Here is an 18,646-nt window from a genome sequence, read left to right on the forward strand (position 1 = left end):
TGAAATTGCCCCAATAATGTTTTCAAGCAGCCAACCAAAACAAGCAAATACAATTTGAATTAGGCACAGTTTTCATCTGTTCAGCTGTCTTCCCTTTCCTACATTCTCTATGTTCTATTTTAATTAACTTTAAAATTATTATATAGTAGCCATCACGGAGACATGGTTGAGGGAGGGGCAGGATTGGCAGCTCAATATCCCGGGATATAGAATCTTCAGGCGAGACAGAGGAGGGGGTAAAAGAGGAGGGGGCATTGCAATATTAGTTAAGGAGTCAGTTGCTGCAGTAAGGAGAGATGATATCTTGGAGGGGGCATCAAATGAAGCTTTATGGGTAGAGTTTAGGAATAAAAAAGGGACAGCCACATTGCTAGGTGTTTATTATAGACCCCCAGATAGTCAGCAGGAAATTGAGGAGCAAATATGTGCGCAATTTGCAGAGGTGTGTAAAAATAATAGGGTAATTATATTAGGTGATTTCAACTTTCCCAACATTAATTGGGATAGTCATCGTGTTAAGGGCTTAGATGGAGTGGAGTTCTTAAAATGTATACAGGAGAACTTTTTAGCTCAATATGTAGAGGATCCAACGAGGGAGGGTGCAGTGCTGGACCTAATTCTGGGGAATGAAGCCGGACAGGTGGTTGACGTGTTGGTGGGGGACCATTTTGGTGATAGCGACCACAACATGGTACAATTTAAGCTTGTTATGGAGAAAGAAATAGACAAGTTGCAAAAAATGGTTTTGGATTGGGGGAGAGCGAATTTTAGTAAAATAAGGCAGGATCTGGCCAAGGTAGACTGGAAAGAGTTACTTGTCAGGAAATCTACAGAAGAGCAGTGGGGGGCATTTAAAAAGGAAATGGGGAGGGTACAGGCCCAACATGTTCCCTCTAGGGTAATAGGTAGGGAGGCGAGGGTGGAGATTGCAGGGGCTCTGACCCTAATTTTTAATTCCTCTCTGGCCATGGGGAAGGTGCCAGAGGACTGGAGAACAGCTAATGTGGTCCCACTATTTAAGAAAGGTTGTAGAGATAAGCCAGGGAACTACAGACCAGTGAGTCTCACATCAGTGGTAGGGAAACTATTGGAGAAAATTCTGAAGGAGAGAATCTATCTCCACTTGGAGAGGCAAAATTTGATTAGGAATAGTCAGCATGGCTTTGTCAGAGGGAGGTCATGCCTAACAAATTTGATTGAATTTTTTGAGCATGTGACCAGGTGTGTAGATGAGGGTAGTGCAGTTGATGTAGTTTACATGGATTTCAGCAAAGCCTTTGACAAGGTCCCACATGGGAGACATATCAAGAAAGCAAATGCACATGGGATGCAGGGTAACTTGATAAGGTGAATTCAAAATTGGCTTAGCTGTAAGAGACAGAGAGTGATGACAGACGGCTGTTTTAGTGACTGGAAGCCAGTGTCCAGTGGCGTACCACAGGGATCTGTGCTGGGTCCCCTATTGTTTGTCATTTATATAAACGACATAGATGACTATGTGGGGGGTAGGATCAGTACATTCGCGGATGACACAAAGCTTGGCTGAGTGGTTAACAGTGAGGTGGAGTGTCTTAGGTTACAGGAAGATACAGACGGGATGGTCAAATGGGCAGAAAAGTGGCAGATGGAATTTAAGGCTGAAAAGTGTGAGGTGATACACTTTGGAAGGAGTAATGTGACACGCAAGTATTCAATGAATGGCCTGACACTGGAAAGTTCCGAGGAACAAAGGGACTTTGGCGTGTTTGTCCATAGATCTCCGAAGGCAGAAGGGCAGGTTAATAGGGTGGTGCAAAAGGCATATGGGACACTTGCCTTTATCAATCGAAGCATAGATTACAAAAGCAGGGAGGTCATGTTGGAGTTGTGCAGAACTTTGGTAACGCCACAGCTGGTGTACTGTGTGCAATTCTGGTCGCCACATTATAGGAAGGATGTGATTGCATTGGAGGGGGTGCAGAGGCGATTCACCAGGATGTTGGCTGGGATGGAACATTTAAGCTATGAAGAGAGGTTGGATAAGCTTGGGTTGTTTTCGCTGGAGCAGAGAAGACTGAGGGGTGACCTGATCGAATTGTACAAGATTATGAGGGGCATGGACAGGGTGGATAGGGAGCAGCTGTTCCCCTTAGTTGAAGGGTCAGTTACGAGGGGTCACAAGTTTAAGGTGAGGGGCGGGAGGTTTAAGGGGGATTTGATTAAGAACTTTTTTACCCAGAGGGTGGTGACGATCTGGAATGCCCTGCCTGGGAGGGTGGTAGAGGCGGGTTGCCTCACATCCTTTAAAAAGTACCTGGATGAGCACTTCACACGTCGTAACATTCAAGGCTATGGGCCAAGTGCTGGCAAATGGGATTAGGTAGACAGGTCAGGTGTCTTTAATGCATCGGTGCAGACTCGATGGGCCGAAGGGCCTCTTCTGCACTGTATTATTCTGTGATTCTGTGATTCTATTATTCTTCACTTGTCTACTTTATTATTCCTACACATATTGCCTTTTAAAACTGAGACTTAAATTTCACTGGCTCCCATCATCTATTTTGGTGGGAACAACTTTTTCTTTAATTGGGTTCTCATTCACTATAAAACTGATTACAAAAGCTACATTTTAGCCAGTCAAGACTCCACAATGTGTGGATTGGCATCATGATATCAGAGGCACAAACTGTTTAATGATAATAATCAAAAGAAGCTGCCAATGAGGCTCACAGAATAGAGTTTGCCCAGGCTTTCTGGCAATCTGATCTTTGGCCCAGTTAATTATGGGTTAATTGGAGGACAAAACTGACTAAATGTGAAACCTGTAGTTAGAGAAATTGAACAAAACATTCTGGGTAAGTTTTACATACGTACCTCGTTCAAATCCAGCTTGAAGGAAAACATCAGCCGAAGAGGAATTGTTCTGACAGTTCACAGATAAAATCTGCTCAACTGCTGACAAGAGCTGAGTTTAAATAACAATAAATTGCCATAAATAATAAAGATAATAACAATTAAACACAAATGTGTACAAATTTCTGTATTACTACCAGTCAATACAGTAAATCTTAGGAAGGAAAGAAGGAACCTAATAAATCCAACTCCTTTATATCTGTTCCAATTCTGAAATATTTTATGATACTTGCATTGCAAATGATCAAATCTCAGCTGGTTTGAGGGTATTTCTGCATTTTTTGTTGGGCTCCTCAGTGGGCAGTACTCAAATGGAGACCTATTCAGTCCTGATCATCTTTACTTCCTACCACCACCAAATTAAAACCCATGAGAGGTTGGAAAGAGGAAGAAACCTGGCCTAAACCTCTCAGTTTTAAATAGAGACTTGAAGGCAGCTAACAAGTCCCAAGAAAATATTTACATCTCCGATACCATTGGGTGTTCAAGTGTTCCCCTGTTTAATATGAGTGCAGAAGGAGAACAATTTATCTGCTGTTTACCTTTAAGCTGCATGTACAAGATCCCAAGATAGTATTCACAGGGAGCAGGGGAGTTCTCCCAGAGTTCTTGCCAACACTCATCTCCCAACCAACATCAATGAAACAGATTATCCGACCATCTACTTAATTGCTGTTTGTGGGACCTTGCTGTGTGCAATTTGGTTGCTGGGTTTCCTACATTACAACGGTTGGGATGGGGGGGACAAAAAGTTTGATTTTTTTTTACAGCAGATAAGCAACCTGGCTCCAACACACCCACTTCCAGGTTTAATGGAGGTGCATTTGAATGACAGAGGGAAATGTACTCACCGAATCAGGGATTTAATCATTGGATGTGGGCAGTTACTTATTGGTGTAATTAATGACCTTGGGAGATATTAACGAGGTATTCTTAAATTGTTTTTAACTCAGCTCTATATTTTACTTGAGCACCATGGGTTTCCGAGGAGTCAGGAAACTGACCAAGGAAATGGAAACCAGATTCAAGCAGTTCAGATGGGGATTTGAACTTGTCATTATCCCAGCTGAATGAAAGGTCACTTTATTGCTGCGAGTGCCTCAGTTTCCTCTGGCAAATGATTGCAAAGAAGTGCTTTTTTATCAACCTTTGAGAATTTCAAATTGACAAGACCAAGATGAGAGACAGCTTGGATGTGTTTGCCAGCTCATCAGAAGAGAAAGAACATCACCATCCACAGCAGTGATGAAATGTTGTAGTGGGATCAGCAGTGGAGGAGCAAGAATCTTCGGATGAAGAGAATAGAGAGGAGGAGGAGGAAGAGACGGAGGAGGGAGAGGCGGAGGAGGGAGAGGAGGAGAATCCATCACCAGACCAGCACTTACATTGCTGCACGGGACGCCCTAATGTCTCAACATGTGTGAAACATAACACAAGAAATCCCACAGTCTGTTCTCAGTACCAGGACCAACCCCACCCTGCACTTTTTTTAATTCATTCATTGGATGTAAGCGTCGCGGGCAATGCCAGCATTTATTACCCATCCCTATTTGACCTTGAGAAGGTGGTGGTGAGCTGCCTTCTTGAACCACTGCAGTCCATGTGGGGTAGGTACACCCACAGTGCTGTTAGGAAGGAAGTTCCAGGATTTTGACCCAGTGACAGTGAAGGAACAGTGATATAGTTCCAGGTCAGGATGGTGTGTGACTTGGAGGAGAACTTGCAGGTGGTGGCGTTCCCATGCATCTGCTGCCCTTGTCCTTCTAGGTGGTAGAGGTCGCAGGTTTGGAAGGTGCTGTTGAAAGAGCCTTAGTGAGTTGCTGCAGTGCATCTTGTAGATGGTACACACTGCTGCCACTGCACACCTGTCGTGGAGGGAGTAAATGTTGAAGGTGGTGGATGGAATGCTGATCGAGCGGGCTGCTTTGTCTTGGATGGTGTCAGGCAAGTGAAGAATACCATAATATTCTGAATATACTACACATTTTTTCCCCTAAAAACTTATCTGGAATTATGGGTGCATCTTATACATGGTAACAAATAAAAATGTTTTCTTTTTGCAACCGGTGTTTACATATCTAATTTTTGTAAGAAATGATCAAGAAGCTGCAAGTACGTTTGAGATGTTTTGCATTTATTTACATGTATAGAAGCCTTGAAATGCTGTGTCCAAACCACTGTCCTCAAATAGTTTATGCAGCTCCTCTACTGCCTCATCGTCTCTCTCATTGTCACCGTAAATGGAATCACCTCAGATATCGTCTTCATCTTCGTCATCCAGCTCAGCAGTGTCATCATCCCAGAGGATGTTGTCTTCTGAACCATCCATGGCATTTGTGAGACAACATTTCTTGAAGCCATGCTGGACTGGGATGGATCAATGGCATCCCCGGCTTTTTTATCCATTGAGCAAAAGTTCCAGGTTCTCCTGGTTGCCCGATGGGGGTAAACACAAGTGCTCCAGGGTAGATCTACTCATTCCACTTTTGGCCCATCTGCTGTTTAAATGGTCACTTGCAGCTGACGTCCATCACTTGCAGCAGGCCTGTCATGCCCCTGGGAATGATGACATCTAGGATATCCTTGATGCAAGAAATTCGATGATGCCGAAAAGCATCAAGGACCAGCATACGACGTTGCTGAGAGTTGTGACGCAACCAGTCGTTGGTCAAACCTTCATCCATCCAACCTTTCTCATGTTCACTGACAATCACACCTTTTGGCCATGTGATATTCTTTGGGAGAGATTTTTGTTTGAAGATAGTACATGGTGGCATTTTGTCCTATCTCCATATGCCCTGTGTATGATGGTGAAATTATTCATTTCATTACCAGTTGATCTTAAGGTGATTGATTTTTCTCCTTTGATAACCATAGTTTGACTGATTGGAATGTCAAATGTGAGGAGTGTCTGATCCACATTGGTAACATGGGATATGATATAACACTGGTACGCACATAGCTCGGCTTCAGAATTATCAGACGTGTGTTGCGCGATTGAAGGGCGTCGACATCTGGATATGTCATGCCTTCTAATGAAGAGGTAGCACCATTTTGGAGATGCTTTAAAGGTACATTTGGGTCCAAAGCTTTTGTGATATAAAGGGCTTTCAAATGAATTTCCATAATGTTGACAGCACATCCACTTGCTCCACATTGGTGAGTATATTGTAGAAGTTGTTGCTCAAGCAGTGGGTGCTGAGCCTTTCTTTCACATCCAGAGGCCTTGGTGTACTTGCTTTTGGACTTCAGCTTGTCCTTTGAGTTTCACTAAAATCTGATGTTTGCCTTGTTAACATCGAATCCCCATGCTGCTGCTCTGTTACTTTGGTTTTCAGCAGTTTTTAATCACCTTAAGTTTGAAGGAAGCCATGTAACTTGTTCTTTTCTCTGCCATGTTAACGTTAGTAAGAAGAATCCCACCTTATGTGTATCATTCTACATTCAACCGATCGATAAACACGTGGGAGCTGGTTGCAAACTAGGGTGAGAATGGCCTTTTAGGTAATGGCTCTAATTCAACATACATGGTATTCATATTTTAATTTAGCATAATTTATTTTGCCTTATTTGAGTGCAGGGCGAGCAAAGGAGAAAACTTTAATGCATTTCTTTCTCTCATAGACACAGCCGAACCAGTTTAGACGAAATGCATTCTACCAGGATTTTTTTTTTAAAGGAGGGAAAAAATTAAAACAAAGAGAAAGAGAAACACAGAGGAGAGGACAATTTCACCAAAAAAAATTAGCAAAGTAAGACACAGCATTTAACCTTTTTTACTGTCTCTTTATATAGATGCAAAAGCATTCTATGCTTTTTTGGGATCAAAACCTTCAGCTTATTCGGGTTTACTCACTACTTTTGTCAATAAAGGGTCACTTTGACCGCGCCATTGCAAAAGTCTAGGTGCATACTATACATGGTGATAAGGCAGTTTTGACTTTTGTCCATGAAAGTCTGGGTGAATATTATATCTGAGGCCATATTATATTAGGAACATTACAATATTCCATCACACTCCTGACTTGTGCTTGTAGCTGGTGGGCAAGCTTTGGGGAGTCAGGATGTGAGTCATTCATTGCAGAATTCCCAGCCTCTGAACTGTTCTTGTAGCCACAGTATTTATGTGGCTGCTCCATTTAGGTTTCTGGTCTATGGTAACCACTAGGATGCTGATGATGGGGGATCCAATGATGGTAATCCCATTGAATGTCATGGGCAGATGGTTATATTCACTCTTGTTGGAGATCATCATTGCTTGGCACTTGTGTACACTAGCCACTTATCAGCCCAAGCTTGAATGTTGTCCAGGTCTTGCTGCATATGGGCATGACTGCTTCAGTATCTGAGGAGTTGTGAATGGTACTGAACACTGTGCAATCATCAGCGAACATCCCCACGTTTTATATTGTAGGGAAGGTCATTGATGGAGCAGCTGAAGATGGTTGGGCCTAGGACACAACCCTGAGGTACTCCTGCAGCAATGTTATGGGGCTGATATGATTGGCCTCCAACAATCACAACCATTTTCCTTTGTGTTGGGTATGACTCCAACCAGTGGAGAGTTCTCCCCCTGATTCCCATTGGCTTCAATTTGGCTAGGGCTCCTTGATGCTACGCTCAGTCAAAAGTGGCCTGTTGTCAAGGGCAATCGTTTTCACCTCACCTATGGAATTCAGCTCTTTTGTCCATGTTTGAATCAAGGCTGTAATGAGGTCAGGAATCAAGTGGCCCTGGCAGACCCCAAATTGACCATCAGTGAGCAGGTTATTGCTATGTAAGGGCTGCTTGATAGCATAGTTGATGACACCTTCCATCACTTTGCTAATAATTGAGATTAGACTAATGGAGCAGTAATTGGCTGGATTAAATTTGTCCTGACTTTCATGGACAGAACATAGTTGGACAATTTTCCACATTATCAGGTAGATGCCTGTGTTGTAGATAATGGCACAGCTAGTTCTGGAGAACAAGTCTTCATTACAACAGCTGGGATGTTGTCAGAGCCCATATCCCCTGTATGCTCTGCCTTCAGTCATTTCTTGATATCACATGAATCAAATTGTCTGAAGACTGGCATCTATGATGTTGGGGACCTCAGGAGGAGACCAAGATGGATCATCCACTCGGCACCTCTGACTGAAGAGGTTGCAAATGCTTCAGCCTTGTCTTTTGCACTCGTGTGCTGGACTCCGCCATCATTGAGGATGGAGATTTTTTTGGAGCCTCCTCTACTGGTTAGTTGTTTAATTGTCCACGATCATTCATGACTGAATGTGGAAGGACTGCAGAGCTTTAATCTGATCCGTTGGTAGTGGGATTGCTTAGCTCTGTCTAGAGCATGCTGCTCCACTTTTTAGCTTGCATGTAGTCCTGATTTGTTGCTTGGAGAAGACAGTGGCATAGTGATAATGTTACTGAACTAATAATCCAGAGGCCTAGGCTAATGGTCTGGGGCCATGGTTTCAAATCCCACCACGGCAGCTGGTGGAATTTAAATTCAATTAATTAATAAAAATCTGGAATTGAAAGCTTTTCTCAGTAATGGTGCCATGAAACTATCATAGATTGTTGCAAAAACACATCTGGTTTTTTAATGTCCTTTAACGAAGGAAATCTGCTGTTCTGACCTGGTCTGGCCTACATGTGACTCCAGACCCACAGCAATGTGGTTGACTCTTAACTGCCCCTGAAATGGCCTAGCAAGCCACTCAGTTGTCAAGGGCGATTAGGTATGGGCAACAAATGCTGGCCTTGCCAGTGACACCCACATCCCATGAAAATAATTTTAAAAAAAGGTTGGCACCTAATTTTGCGGTATGCCTGGGGTTGCTCTTGGCATGCTCTCTTCCATTCTTCATTGATCCAGGGTTGATTTCCTGGCTGGATGGTACTGAAACAACGTTTGAACCATTCATCCACCCGTTGTACATCCACCTATCCATGTTCAGCTGAACAGAGCTGACGCAGACTCTCCATAGCTTTCCCTGCCACCAGTGTTTATACACTTGTAAAGTATGAATTACCAGGTGAAAAAACTAATTCTCTAATTGGATCCATCGGTGCCTAACTGTTTAACCATCACTCCTGGCTTCTTTGTGTTATCTTAATTCACCAAGCAAATATTAAATAATTCCACATTATCTGGACTTGTGACCAGCAACATTTCAATGACTATGTCAACATTCAGTCTCAAAATATAAAATGAATCAACCAGTCCATTTTTTAAAGGATCGACCATTTGTAAATGTTATAAATGCGAGTGATTTTAACTAGTTGGGTTGTTAAATTCAAAGCCATTTTTCACAAGCAGAATATTTTAACCTTGTGCTCATTTTTATTAATATATTTTCATATACAGTATGCATTAAAAATCCATGTCAGTTAGGCTTATGAGTGATTAAATCAATACCCATGGCATAGTAATTCACCCTGTTATACTGCTTGCATTGTAATTGTATACATGTTACAGTGAAACATCCAAATAATGTGCAGGCTAGCTCCCATTATGGTGATTAATGAGAGTTTTATTTATCACTCAGATCATGAAAAGGAGATGTTTCTTTAATTAAACTTAAACCACATTGTACATCTAGGATGGTAAACTCTAAAGCATTGAAATTATGCTGTACCGATGTTTTAATATGTTCAAATTAAATTCCTTTGTTTGTTTGTTAACCCAGATAGGATCATGATTTTGCTGCTGACCTCACTTAGCATGATTTCAACTCACAGGTCTATTCTACTAAGCATTAAATGGTAGTGGACTGGGCAGTATCATCTAACTTTTTCCTCTCAAGAAGGCTCTCAGGAATTCCATATCCTAAAGTGCATGAAACAGGATAGAGAGAAATATTTTCAACAGGGAGTTCTGAAAATTCTGGGGGCTGGGCTAGGAAGTACATTTTTGTAGCAGGACTGGTTGGAATTGAGGGCAAAACCTGGATTTTTGCAACACTGCACACCAGGGTCACCTGGGAGTTGGCTGGGGTGGGGTGAAAGTTCCAACATTCACAGTCTGGTTATGCAGTGTGATTGATTGCACTGCCTACGTTGCCAGAAGAAAGCAAGAGCAATTCTTAAGAATGTTAAATGAAGCTTCCCAAACCCGGCATGCTTGTTTTCACTGCATCAAAATGTCAAAGCAAAAAGTATGCCCTGCCTCTGCCCCACACCCAGCCACAAAAGGAAATCAGGCAGGGTATATAATGGGCTACCCTTCCAATAGCCTGTTTTCCACAATCACCAAAAGCTAAAATTATCCTCCTTCTTTATTCAGGTGATCATCTCTTATGGGCCTTTCACACATTTTACCAATTACTGACATCAGGCTAATGGGTCTATAGTCGCCCAGATATGACTTGTCATCCTTTCTAAAAATTGGAGCTATGTGAGGATCCTTCAGGTCCAAGGGGACAATCCCAGGCTTTAGTCAACCGTCAAAGATATGGGTCAGGGGCTAACATAGCACATGCCCCTTTTCTTTAAACCCCATCAGATGTATATCATCCGGACAAACAGCCCAATCTCTTTACGGATCCGTATTCCTCCTGATATGGTACCCTCAGCTATTTTAATATTTACAATTTTCTTATCTACAGTGCAACCCATAGCAGGAAGTTGAACATTATTCACAGGAGTGAAGAGTGATGTGAAGGATTCATTTGACACCACTGTCATACCTTGGGCGCCCATACAAATCTGTCCTAGGGCCATATATAATCTTTGCTGATCTTTTGACTCCAAACGTAGCTAAAAAGGTTTTTGCCATTTCAACTGCAATTGCCTAACTACCTTCTTCTCCATTAATCACTTAGCTGCTTTAGTTTCCCTTAATTTTGAGATGTGTCTCTATTCTCCAGTGAAATATTTTTGCTTCAGTCTAATTTGTCCTTGCACATAACTAGTTAGCCATTTTAGGTTTTGATTTGTCGCGTGTACTTTTTAAAAAGAAAATCTTGGGACATCCATGGCTTTTTCATTTGCCACTTTGGAAGGTAGTAAAAAGTAAAAGCTACTGCACTTAGTGTGACTTTCAGGAATTACTGCCTCCAATTTACTGTACAAAAGTAGCAAGAAATGGCAGCCCTGATTTTGTAGTTCCTTTAATTCCACTGCACCCACCTGAGCAGCAGTAGCATTGGCTGGTATAAAGCCGCTGGAAACATTTTCCCAAGTCAGACTAATCCATGCTGTACCAGTTACACTCAGCCTCTGCAAAACACAAATCACACACTTGTTACCTTTCCACTCCTGAGGCTCAAATTAGAAAAACAAATGCAAGACTATGCTGTTATTATCAAAGGGTGGGGCTAAAAACAACAGCACCTTGTATTTATATAGCACTTTTAACAAAGTAAAATGTCCTATGGTATTTCACAGGAGCATTATCAGACAAAATTTAACACCAAAGCACATAAGGAGATTTTGGGGCAAATGACCAAAAGTTTGGTCAAAGAAGTAGGTTTTAAGGAGCATCTTAAAGGAGGAAAGAGAGGAAAAGAGATGGAGAAGTTTAGGAAGGGAATTCCAAAGCTTGGAGCCTAGGCATAGTCACCAATGGTGGAGCAATTAAAATCAGGGATGCTCATGAGGCCATAATTGGAAGAGCACAGATAACTCAGAAGGTGGTAAGGCTGAAGGAGATTACATAGATAGGGAGGGGCAAGGCAATGGAGGGATCTAAAAACAAGGTTGAGGATTTCAAAGTGGAGGCTTTGCTTAACTGGGAGCCAATGTAGGTTAGCAAGCACAACGCGATGGATGAGCGAGACTTGATGTGAGTTAGGACACAGGCAGTAGAGTTTTGGATGACGTCAAATTTGCAGTGGATAGAATGTGGAAAGCTGGTCAGGATTGTATTTGAATAGTCAAGTCTAGAGGTAACAAAGGCATGGATGAAGGTTTGAGCAGTAGACGAGCTATTACAGATGTGGAAATAGGCAGCCTTAGTGATGGCACAGTTATTGGTCAGAAGCTCATCTTGGGGTCTAATGTGACACTAATGTTGCAGTTGTTAGGGTGAGGAACAAATTGGTAGCCAGGGAACAGAGTTTATAGTGGGGACTGAAGGCAATGGTTTTGTTCTTCCCAATATTTAGTTGGAAGAAAAAAAATTAATTTTCTCACTTCTCTTAAACTTGCTGGCTCAAAGGCCAACTAGAGTTGTCCTGACTGCCTTTCAACAGCTCTCCATCACTTCACTCAGAAGGTCATTCTTCAAAATGTGATCCTATACCATAAGGATTAATGAGCTATTCAACCAATATGATCCATCTCGGCCTCCTCCTGAGGTCCTCAGCATCACAGATGCCAGTCTTCAGCCATTTCGATTCACTCCACGTGATATCAAGAAATGGCTAAAGGAATACTGCAAAGACTATGGGTCCTGACAACGGCCCGGCTCTAGTACTGCAGAACTAGACGCACCCCTACCCAAGCTGTTCTAATACAGCTACAACACTGGCATCTACCCGGAAATGTGGAAAATTGCCCAGCTATGTCCTGTACACAAAAAGCAGGACAAATCCAATCTGGCAATTACCATCTTATCAGTCTACCGTCAATCATCAGCAAAGTGATGGAAGGTGTCATCGACAGTGCTATCAAGCACCACGTAAACAGCAACAACCTGCTCACTGATGCTCAGTTTGGGTTCTGCCAAGGCCGTTTGGCTCCTAACATCATTACAGCCTTGGTCCAAACATGGACAGAAGAGCTGAACTCAAGAGGTGAGGTGAGAGTGATTGCCCTTGATATCAAGGCCGCATTTTACTGAGTGTGGCACCAAACAGCTCTAGCCAAATTGAAGCCAATGAGAATTGGGGGAAAACTCTCCACTGGTTGGAGTCATATCTAGCACAAAGGAAGATGGTTGTGGTTGTTGGAGGCCAAACATATCGGCCCCAGGACATCGCTGCAGGAGTTCCTCAGGGTAGTATCGTAGGCCTAACCATCTTCAGCTGCTTCATCAATGACCATGTTCCATCATAAGGTCAGAAGTGGGGATGTTCTCTGATGATTGCACAATGTTCAGTACCATTCTCAATTCCTCAGATACTGAAGCAGTCTGTGTCCATATGCAGCAAGGCCTAGACAACATTCAGGCTTGGGCTGATAATTTGCAAGTAACATTTGTGCCACACAAGTGCTGGGCAATGATGATCTCCAACAAGAGAGAATCCAACCATCTCCCCTTGACATTCAAGCATTACCATCACTGGATCCCCCACTATCAACATCCTGGGGTTACCATTGACCAGAAACTGAACTGGAGCTACAAGAGCAGGTCAGAGGCTGGGAATTCTGCAGCGAATAACCCACTTCCTGACTCCTCCAAACCTGTTCATCATCTACAAGGCACAAGTGATGGAATACTCTCTACTTGCCTGGATGGGTGCAGCTCCAACAACACTCAAGAATCTCAACACCATCCAGGGCAAAGCAGCCCGCTTGATTGGCACACCATCCAGCACCTTCAACATTCACTCCCTCCACACTGGCGCACAGTGGCAGCAGCGTGTACCATTATAAGATGCACTGCAGCAACTCACCACTCTTCCTTCGACAACACCTTCCAAACCTGCGACCTCAACCACCTAGAAGGACAAGGGTAGCATACGCATGGGAACACCACCACCTGCAAGTTCCCCTCCAAGCCACACACCATCCTGACTTGGAACTATATCGCCGTTCCTTCACTGTCGCTGGATCAAAATCCTGGAACCCCCTCCCAAATAGTACTGCAGGTGTACCTATACCAAATACACTGTGGCAGGTCAAGAAGGCACCTCATCACCACCTGCTGAAGGGCAATTAGGGATGGGCAACGATGCCCACATCCCATGAAATGAATAAGAAAAACTTACCTATTCCCATCTATTTTCTAATTTTCATATGTATACATATATAAACTTTATGTTGATTTATGGTCTGTCACAAACAAAGATTTTGGGCTAAGTTCATTTTCCCAACATGGCCTACAGCATCTTGCCCTATCAGTTGCACCGTGCAAATTGAAGGAGCTAGGGAAATGGCAGAAAATACATTATTTACCATATTTTTTTTAATCCTCCTCTTTTCAAAAAAAACAGGATGTATCATGGAAAATGTCTGAAGTATCCTGACCTAAGTCATCTGCAGGCCTCAATGCAGGCCTGTTTCTAAGATTTCATTCAGCTGCTCCATCTCTGCTATTTTAATTAAAATAATTTTTTATTCTTTGAGACCATTAACTGGGCATGATGTTATACCCTGCCGAAGATATAAAGCAGTTTGCTTAGCCCATGTCAAATCCAAACCTTTGCAAACTTAATTCTGCTTCATTGTGTAAAATCCCCAAATATCATAACTGTGCTTACATTAACGTTTTTGCATAACCAGTTACACTTAACAATGCTAGGGGGCAGAAACTCTATTGCCAAGAGTAACTGCTTTGCATTTGCCTAATTTGTCATCTACTTACTGGATATTATTTTCAAGCTGTACATGCTCATATTTTGCCTTGAGGTGTACAATACCATTTCTGCCACTTATGTAAATTTTAGGACAATATTATCTTGCTTCAACTCTCAGAAGAGGTACTTAAAGAATACATAGATGAATACATTGGCCAACCTTTCAGCTGCTGTCTATCCCTGTGGATGCAATCAAAATAAGAGCTATTGCATAGTCTGTCAAATACAGTATCATGAAATGCACAGCAATTTACCTGTATTTCTGGAAGCCAGTCCACTCTGACTCGAATCTCCTGTCTTTCCCTGTAGTATGTGTTTACAACCTCTGGATTTAACCACGTATTATGCAGCTGTATGCCAACTTTCATTTCTGAGCTAAGGGTCTTTCCATGATATATTGCTTCCAAATAGTATTTCCTTCCTCCGCTTAGTTGAACTTTCTTCGATTTCTGCTGCCACTCTTCATCCCAGTTGCATTCCCACTTATCTTCCCACTTGGAGATAGCACTTGGGATCGAGGCAATCTTCACCTTCAAAGAAAAATACCAACACTGATCCATGTTGTGAGGGTGGCACAATTTTCAGATTATTAACCCAGAGAAGCTTACTTTTTCAAAGCTATGGGAATTCTTCTTCAAATCAAAAATAATAGCAGTTTTTGTTTTATTGCTAACTGCCACTCATTTGATTTGGTTTGCTTTGTGCATAAGATATATTAATAATGTGGATGCATTATTTTTGATAAGAAAGTTTAATATTCAAACAGCAGTATTTAAAGATATTTGCATCTATGTAATAGGTTATAACATCTCTTGCTCCCATTCCTCCTAAATTGTGGGATCATAAGACAGGATTCGTAACGTTGAGGCCAGGGAGAAAGTCAAGTGAAGAGGGAATGATTCACTCTGTTTGCACTGGCAGCACAGACAGACTGATCATTGTGCTTGTGTATCTGCTTTGCAATTACAGTAAAGTTTACATGTCTAGATTAGGTAAGGTGAACAAGAATAGACAACATATGATGTGAATTGGAAGGTTTGCACCTATGCAACACTGACTATGACATCCTTATTCCTTTTAAATTTATTTATTGCTACAGATTGTTTTGCTTGCTGTGTTTCACCAGTTATCTGTGCTCTGCCTCCATATTGATTTTTGTTTAAAATATGGATTAAAATAGAATATTCCAAACAAAGTTCATCTTAGAAAATGATGCTGTTTCATTCCCGTGACACAGCATTTCAGAGTCTGTACGACTATTTTATTTTCATGTTTAAAAAACTTAAATTCTACTGCAATAAAATCAGTAGGCTCCAAAATGCCGTAAAGCGCGCTAAACAAAGGGGTCTAAAACCGAACTGGACATCATTCTGTCGGTGCAATGAAACAGAATGGCTCAATAAAGTCAACCTTGAACCTTAGCAGAGTAAATCAGGCAAGTTGTAGATGTCAATCACGTGGCCCGATGCAGCTCATCTGTCAGGCTTCCCAAGTTCACTCCACGCAGAGGTCTGGAGGGGCGGAGGGAGGCAATTAGGACAGGGGTGAGGGCAAGGGTGGGCCGACAGCAGGAGAAGCACTGGAGCCAGGAGAAGCACTCCTGCTTCCTCCGACTATACAAATTACAAGAAGTTTCAGATTTTTTGGGGCAGTTTTTGACTGGCCTCTGGTGGTCACTTTAAGGCCTGTAGGTTAGGCTTCTGAAGTCCCTGAAATGCCAAACAGGCCTTGTGATGTGCAAGCTCCAACTAGGGCAAAACAATTTATAAAACCAGGTCTGAAATGAATGCAGATGCTTCATTTTAATATTGATATTAGGCCTGCCTTCATTTCAGGCGGTAGCCTGGGCCACTTTAAAAAAGGCCCCAACCAGCTTAGCAATGGCTGAAATACCCATGCATATCGCCTGTGGCCCTCGTCTGCTCTGCTAAATTGGTTATTTCTGTGCCCATTTTAAGACCATAAAATGAGTGCAACAATGTTAACTTTAAATCTCTAGATATCAAAATGAACATTTTCTAGGGGAGTGCAGCAACAGATGCCCTTCCCTACCCCCACCAGAAAACATATCCCATGCTTTCAATACTCCTATCCCACTCCAGATATTCATAGACACGTTACTATTAGAAAACACACTTCTATGTATTGTTTTCAGGCAATACAACTGGTTGGATGTGGAATATATCTGCAGCTCAGGTTACAAGAAGGATGTGTCCCATTGAACTTTCTCTGTAACTACATTAGGTTTGCAGGCCTATTTTCAGGGCTGTTTTTGAGTTGTTGACAGTTTTGATGCTGCATTGCCTTTTTGAAGCTTTTGCTGTTTTGGTTTAGTTTGACATGTGTGTCTTTCCTCTCTGAAAGTCGTTAAGAATCCTAAGAAAAATAAATCTTCCCAGTTGCTGTTCGGATTTCAATCCTTAGCAGAATAATGAAGATGGGATCTAATTGGATGATTCTGTGACCACTATCACTCATTTTCCATTTCTCGGTGCAGCCCATTATCAACTCTCATTACTATAACCACATCTAGAAAATAAAGCAGCAACTTAGAGTCAACATAAAAAAAAGCTCTTCTGTGCACAGAATTTCATTAATTTAAAGGGGCGGTATATCTGAACAAAAAGTGCACAAAGTGAATAAAGTGAATGCAAACTAACCTGAAGTTTTCGACTTCAAATTATCAAAATTTGGCACACCTCTTACAGAATGACCTGTACTTTTTGTCCCATGGGTTTTACAACTATAATGATGGTAAATGCCAAGTGAAAAAATCTAAACTTCACTGAATAACATTGAAGTATTGAAGATGAGCTGAATAATAATTTTGGATTGACAACTCCTGAAGGAACGTAGGAACAAGAGTAGGCCCTCAAGCCTATTCCGCCTTTCAACAGGATCGTGGACCTCAACCCCATTCATCCACCTTTGCTCCATATGCCTTGATAATGTTATCCAACAAAAATCTATTTTCAGCATCCTTTGTGTGGAAAAATGCTCTTATTTCATTCCTAAATGGCCTAGTTCTAATTTTAAGATTATGTCCTCTTGTTCTGGATTCCACCATCAGAGGAAATAGTTTCTCCGTAGCTGCCCAATCAAATCTTTTTCCATTTAAAGCATCTTGATTAGGTCACCTGTCAACCTTCTAAACTCAAGGGAATAAAAAGCAAGTTGAAGCAACTTCTCTTCATAACTTAACCCTTTAAGCCTTTTTATTATTCTAGCAAATCTTCATTGTACGCCTTCCAAGGCGAATATTTATTTCCTGAGATTTGGTGCCCAAACACAGTACTCCAGGTGTATTCTGAAGTTCTGTACAACTGAAGAATCACTTCCTTATTTTTGAATTGTAGCACTCTTGAGATAAAAGCAAATATTGCATTAGCATTTTTGATTACTTCTTGTACCTGTGCAGTAGCCTTTAGTGATTTATATACCTTTGTTCGTCTACAGCTCTTAGTCTCTCACCATTAAAAACAAATTCCAATTTGTCTTTCCCAGACCCAATATGAATAAGCTCATGCTTCCCAACATTGAACTCTATCTGCCACAGTTCTGCCTGCTCACTTAGTCTGTTTATGTTCATAAGAACATGTTACTTTGTAACTTCCTGCGAGGATGAGAATGAACTTAATCTCCAAGTAATTTAACATCTTACTGAATCCTGGGAAGCCCCTACTTCGGGTTTTCTTGCTAATTAACAGGGACTAATTTAGATGCTATGATAAACTAATTGTAAATTAGAATTTTAACCAATTGTTGTATGATAATGCTTGAATGTATTTCTTTTTTAACCCTGTTGTGATATGCCTTGCTTAGAAGTTGAGAGCTAAATAGAGGGAAACTCAGGCATTGGGCCATCCTAGCAGAGTGAGAAATGGCCAGCCTCTATGTGTGTATATGTGTGTGTGTGTGTGTGTGTGTGTGTGTGTGTGTGTGTGTGTGTGTGTGTGTGTATGTATGTATGTGTGTGTGTGAGAGACACCCAAAAGATAACAAATTGCGAGAATTCCTGAACCCAGATTAAGAGACAAAGAATACCTATAACAAAACCAAAAATGCGAGAAATACTCAGCACGTCAGGCAGCATCTGTGGAGAGAGAAGCAGAGTTAAGGGCCGGAATTTTACGTTGGGTGGGAGGCCCTGCCCACTGACCCAAAAGTCAGCGATGAGCCCGCCTCCTCCGGGCCTGGGACCCGCCACCTCCAGAATGTGATGCCATTTTTAAAGGGTCGCCGGCAGCAAGGGAATAGGTCATGCGCATGCTTCGATTTAATTGCTTGTTTTGCTCATT

General features: G+C 41.9%; 1 protein-coding gene across 11 annotated transcripts in view; it reads right to left on the reverse strand.

The window, feature by feature from the left end:
* LOC137360749 (fibrocystin-like) overlaps positions 1-18,646 on the reverse strand; it is a 604,145-nt gene that overhangs the window by 517,741 nt on the left and 67,758 nt on the right. For 10 of the 11 annotated variants that reach the window (XM_068026018.1, XM_068026015.1, XM_068026019.1 and 7 more), the window contains 3 exons: positions 14,603-14,878; positions 11,017-11,106; positions 2,854-2,944 (listed from right to left, as the gene is read on the reverse strand). In XM_068026018.1, coding sequence (XP_067882119.1) covers positions 2,854-2,944; positions 11,017-11,106; positions 14,603-14,878 — 457 coding nt within the window. The remainder of the gene's footprint in view (positions 1-2,853; positions 2,945-11,016; positions 11,107-14,602; positions 14,879-18,646) is intronic. The other variant, XM_068026020.1, reaches the window with a different exon arrangement.

This window comes from Heterodontus francisci, chromosome 3 (genome assembly GCF_036365525.1).
Source record: "Heterodontus francisci isolate sHetFra1 chromosome 3, sHetFra1.hap1, whole genome shotgun sequence".
NCBI lineage: Eukaryota > Metazoa > Chordata > Chondrichthyes > Heterodontiformes > Heterodontidae > Heterodontus > Heterodontus francisci.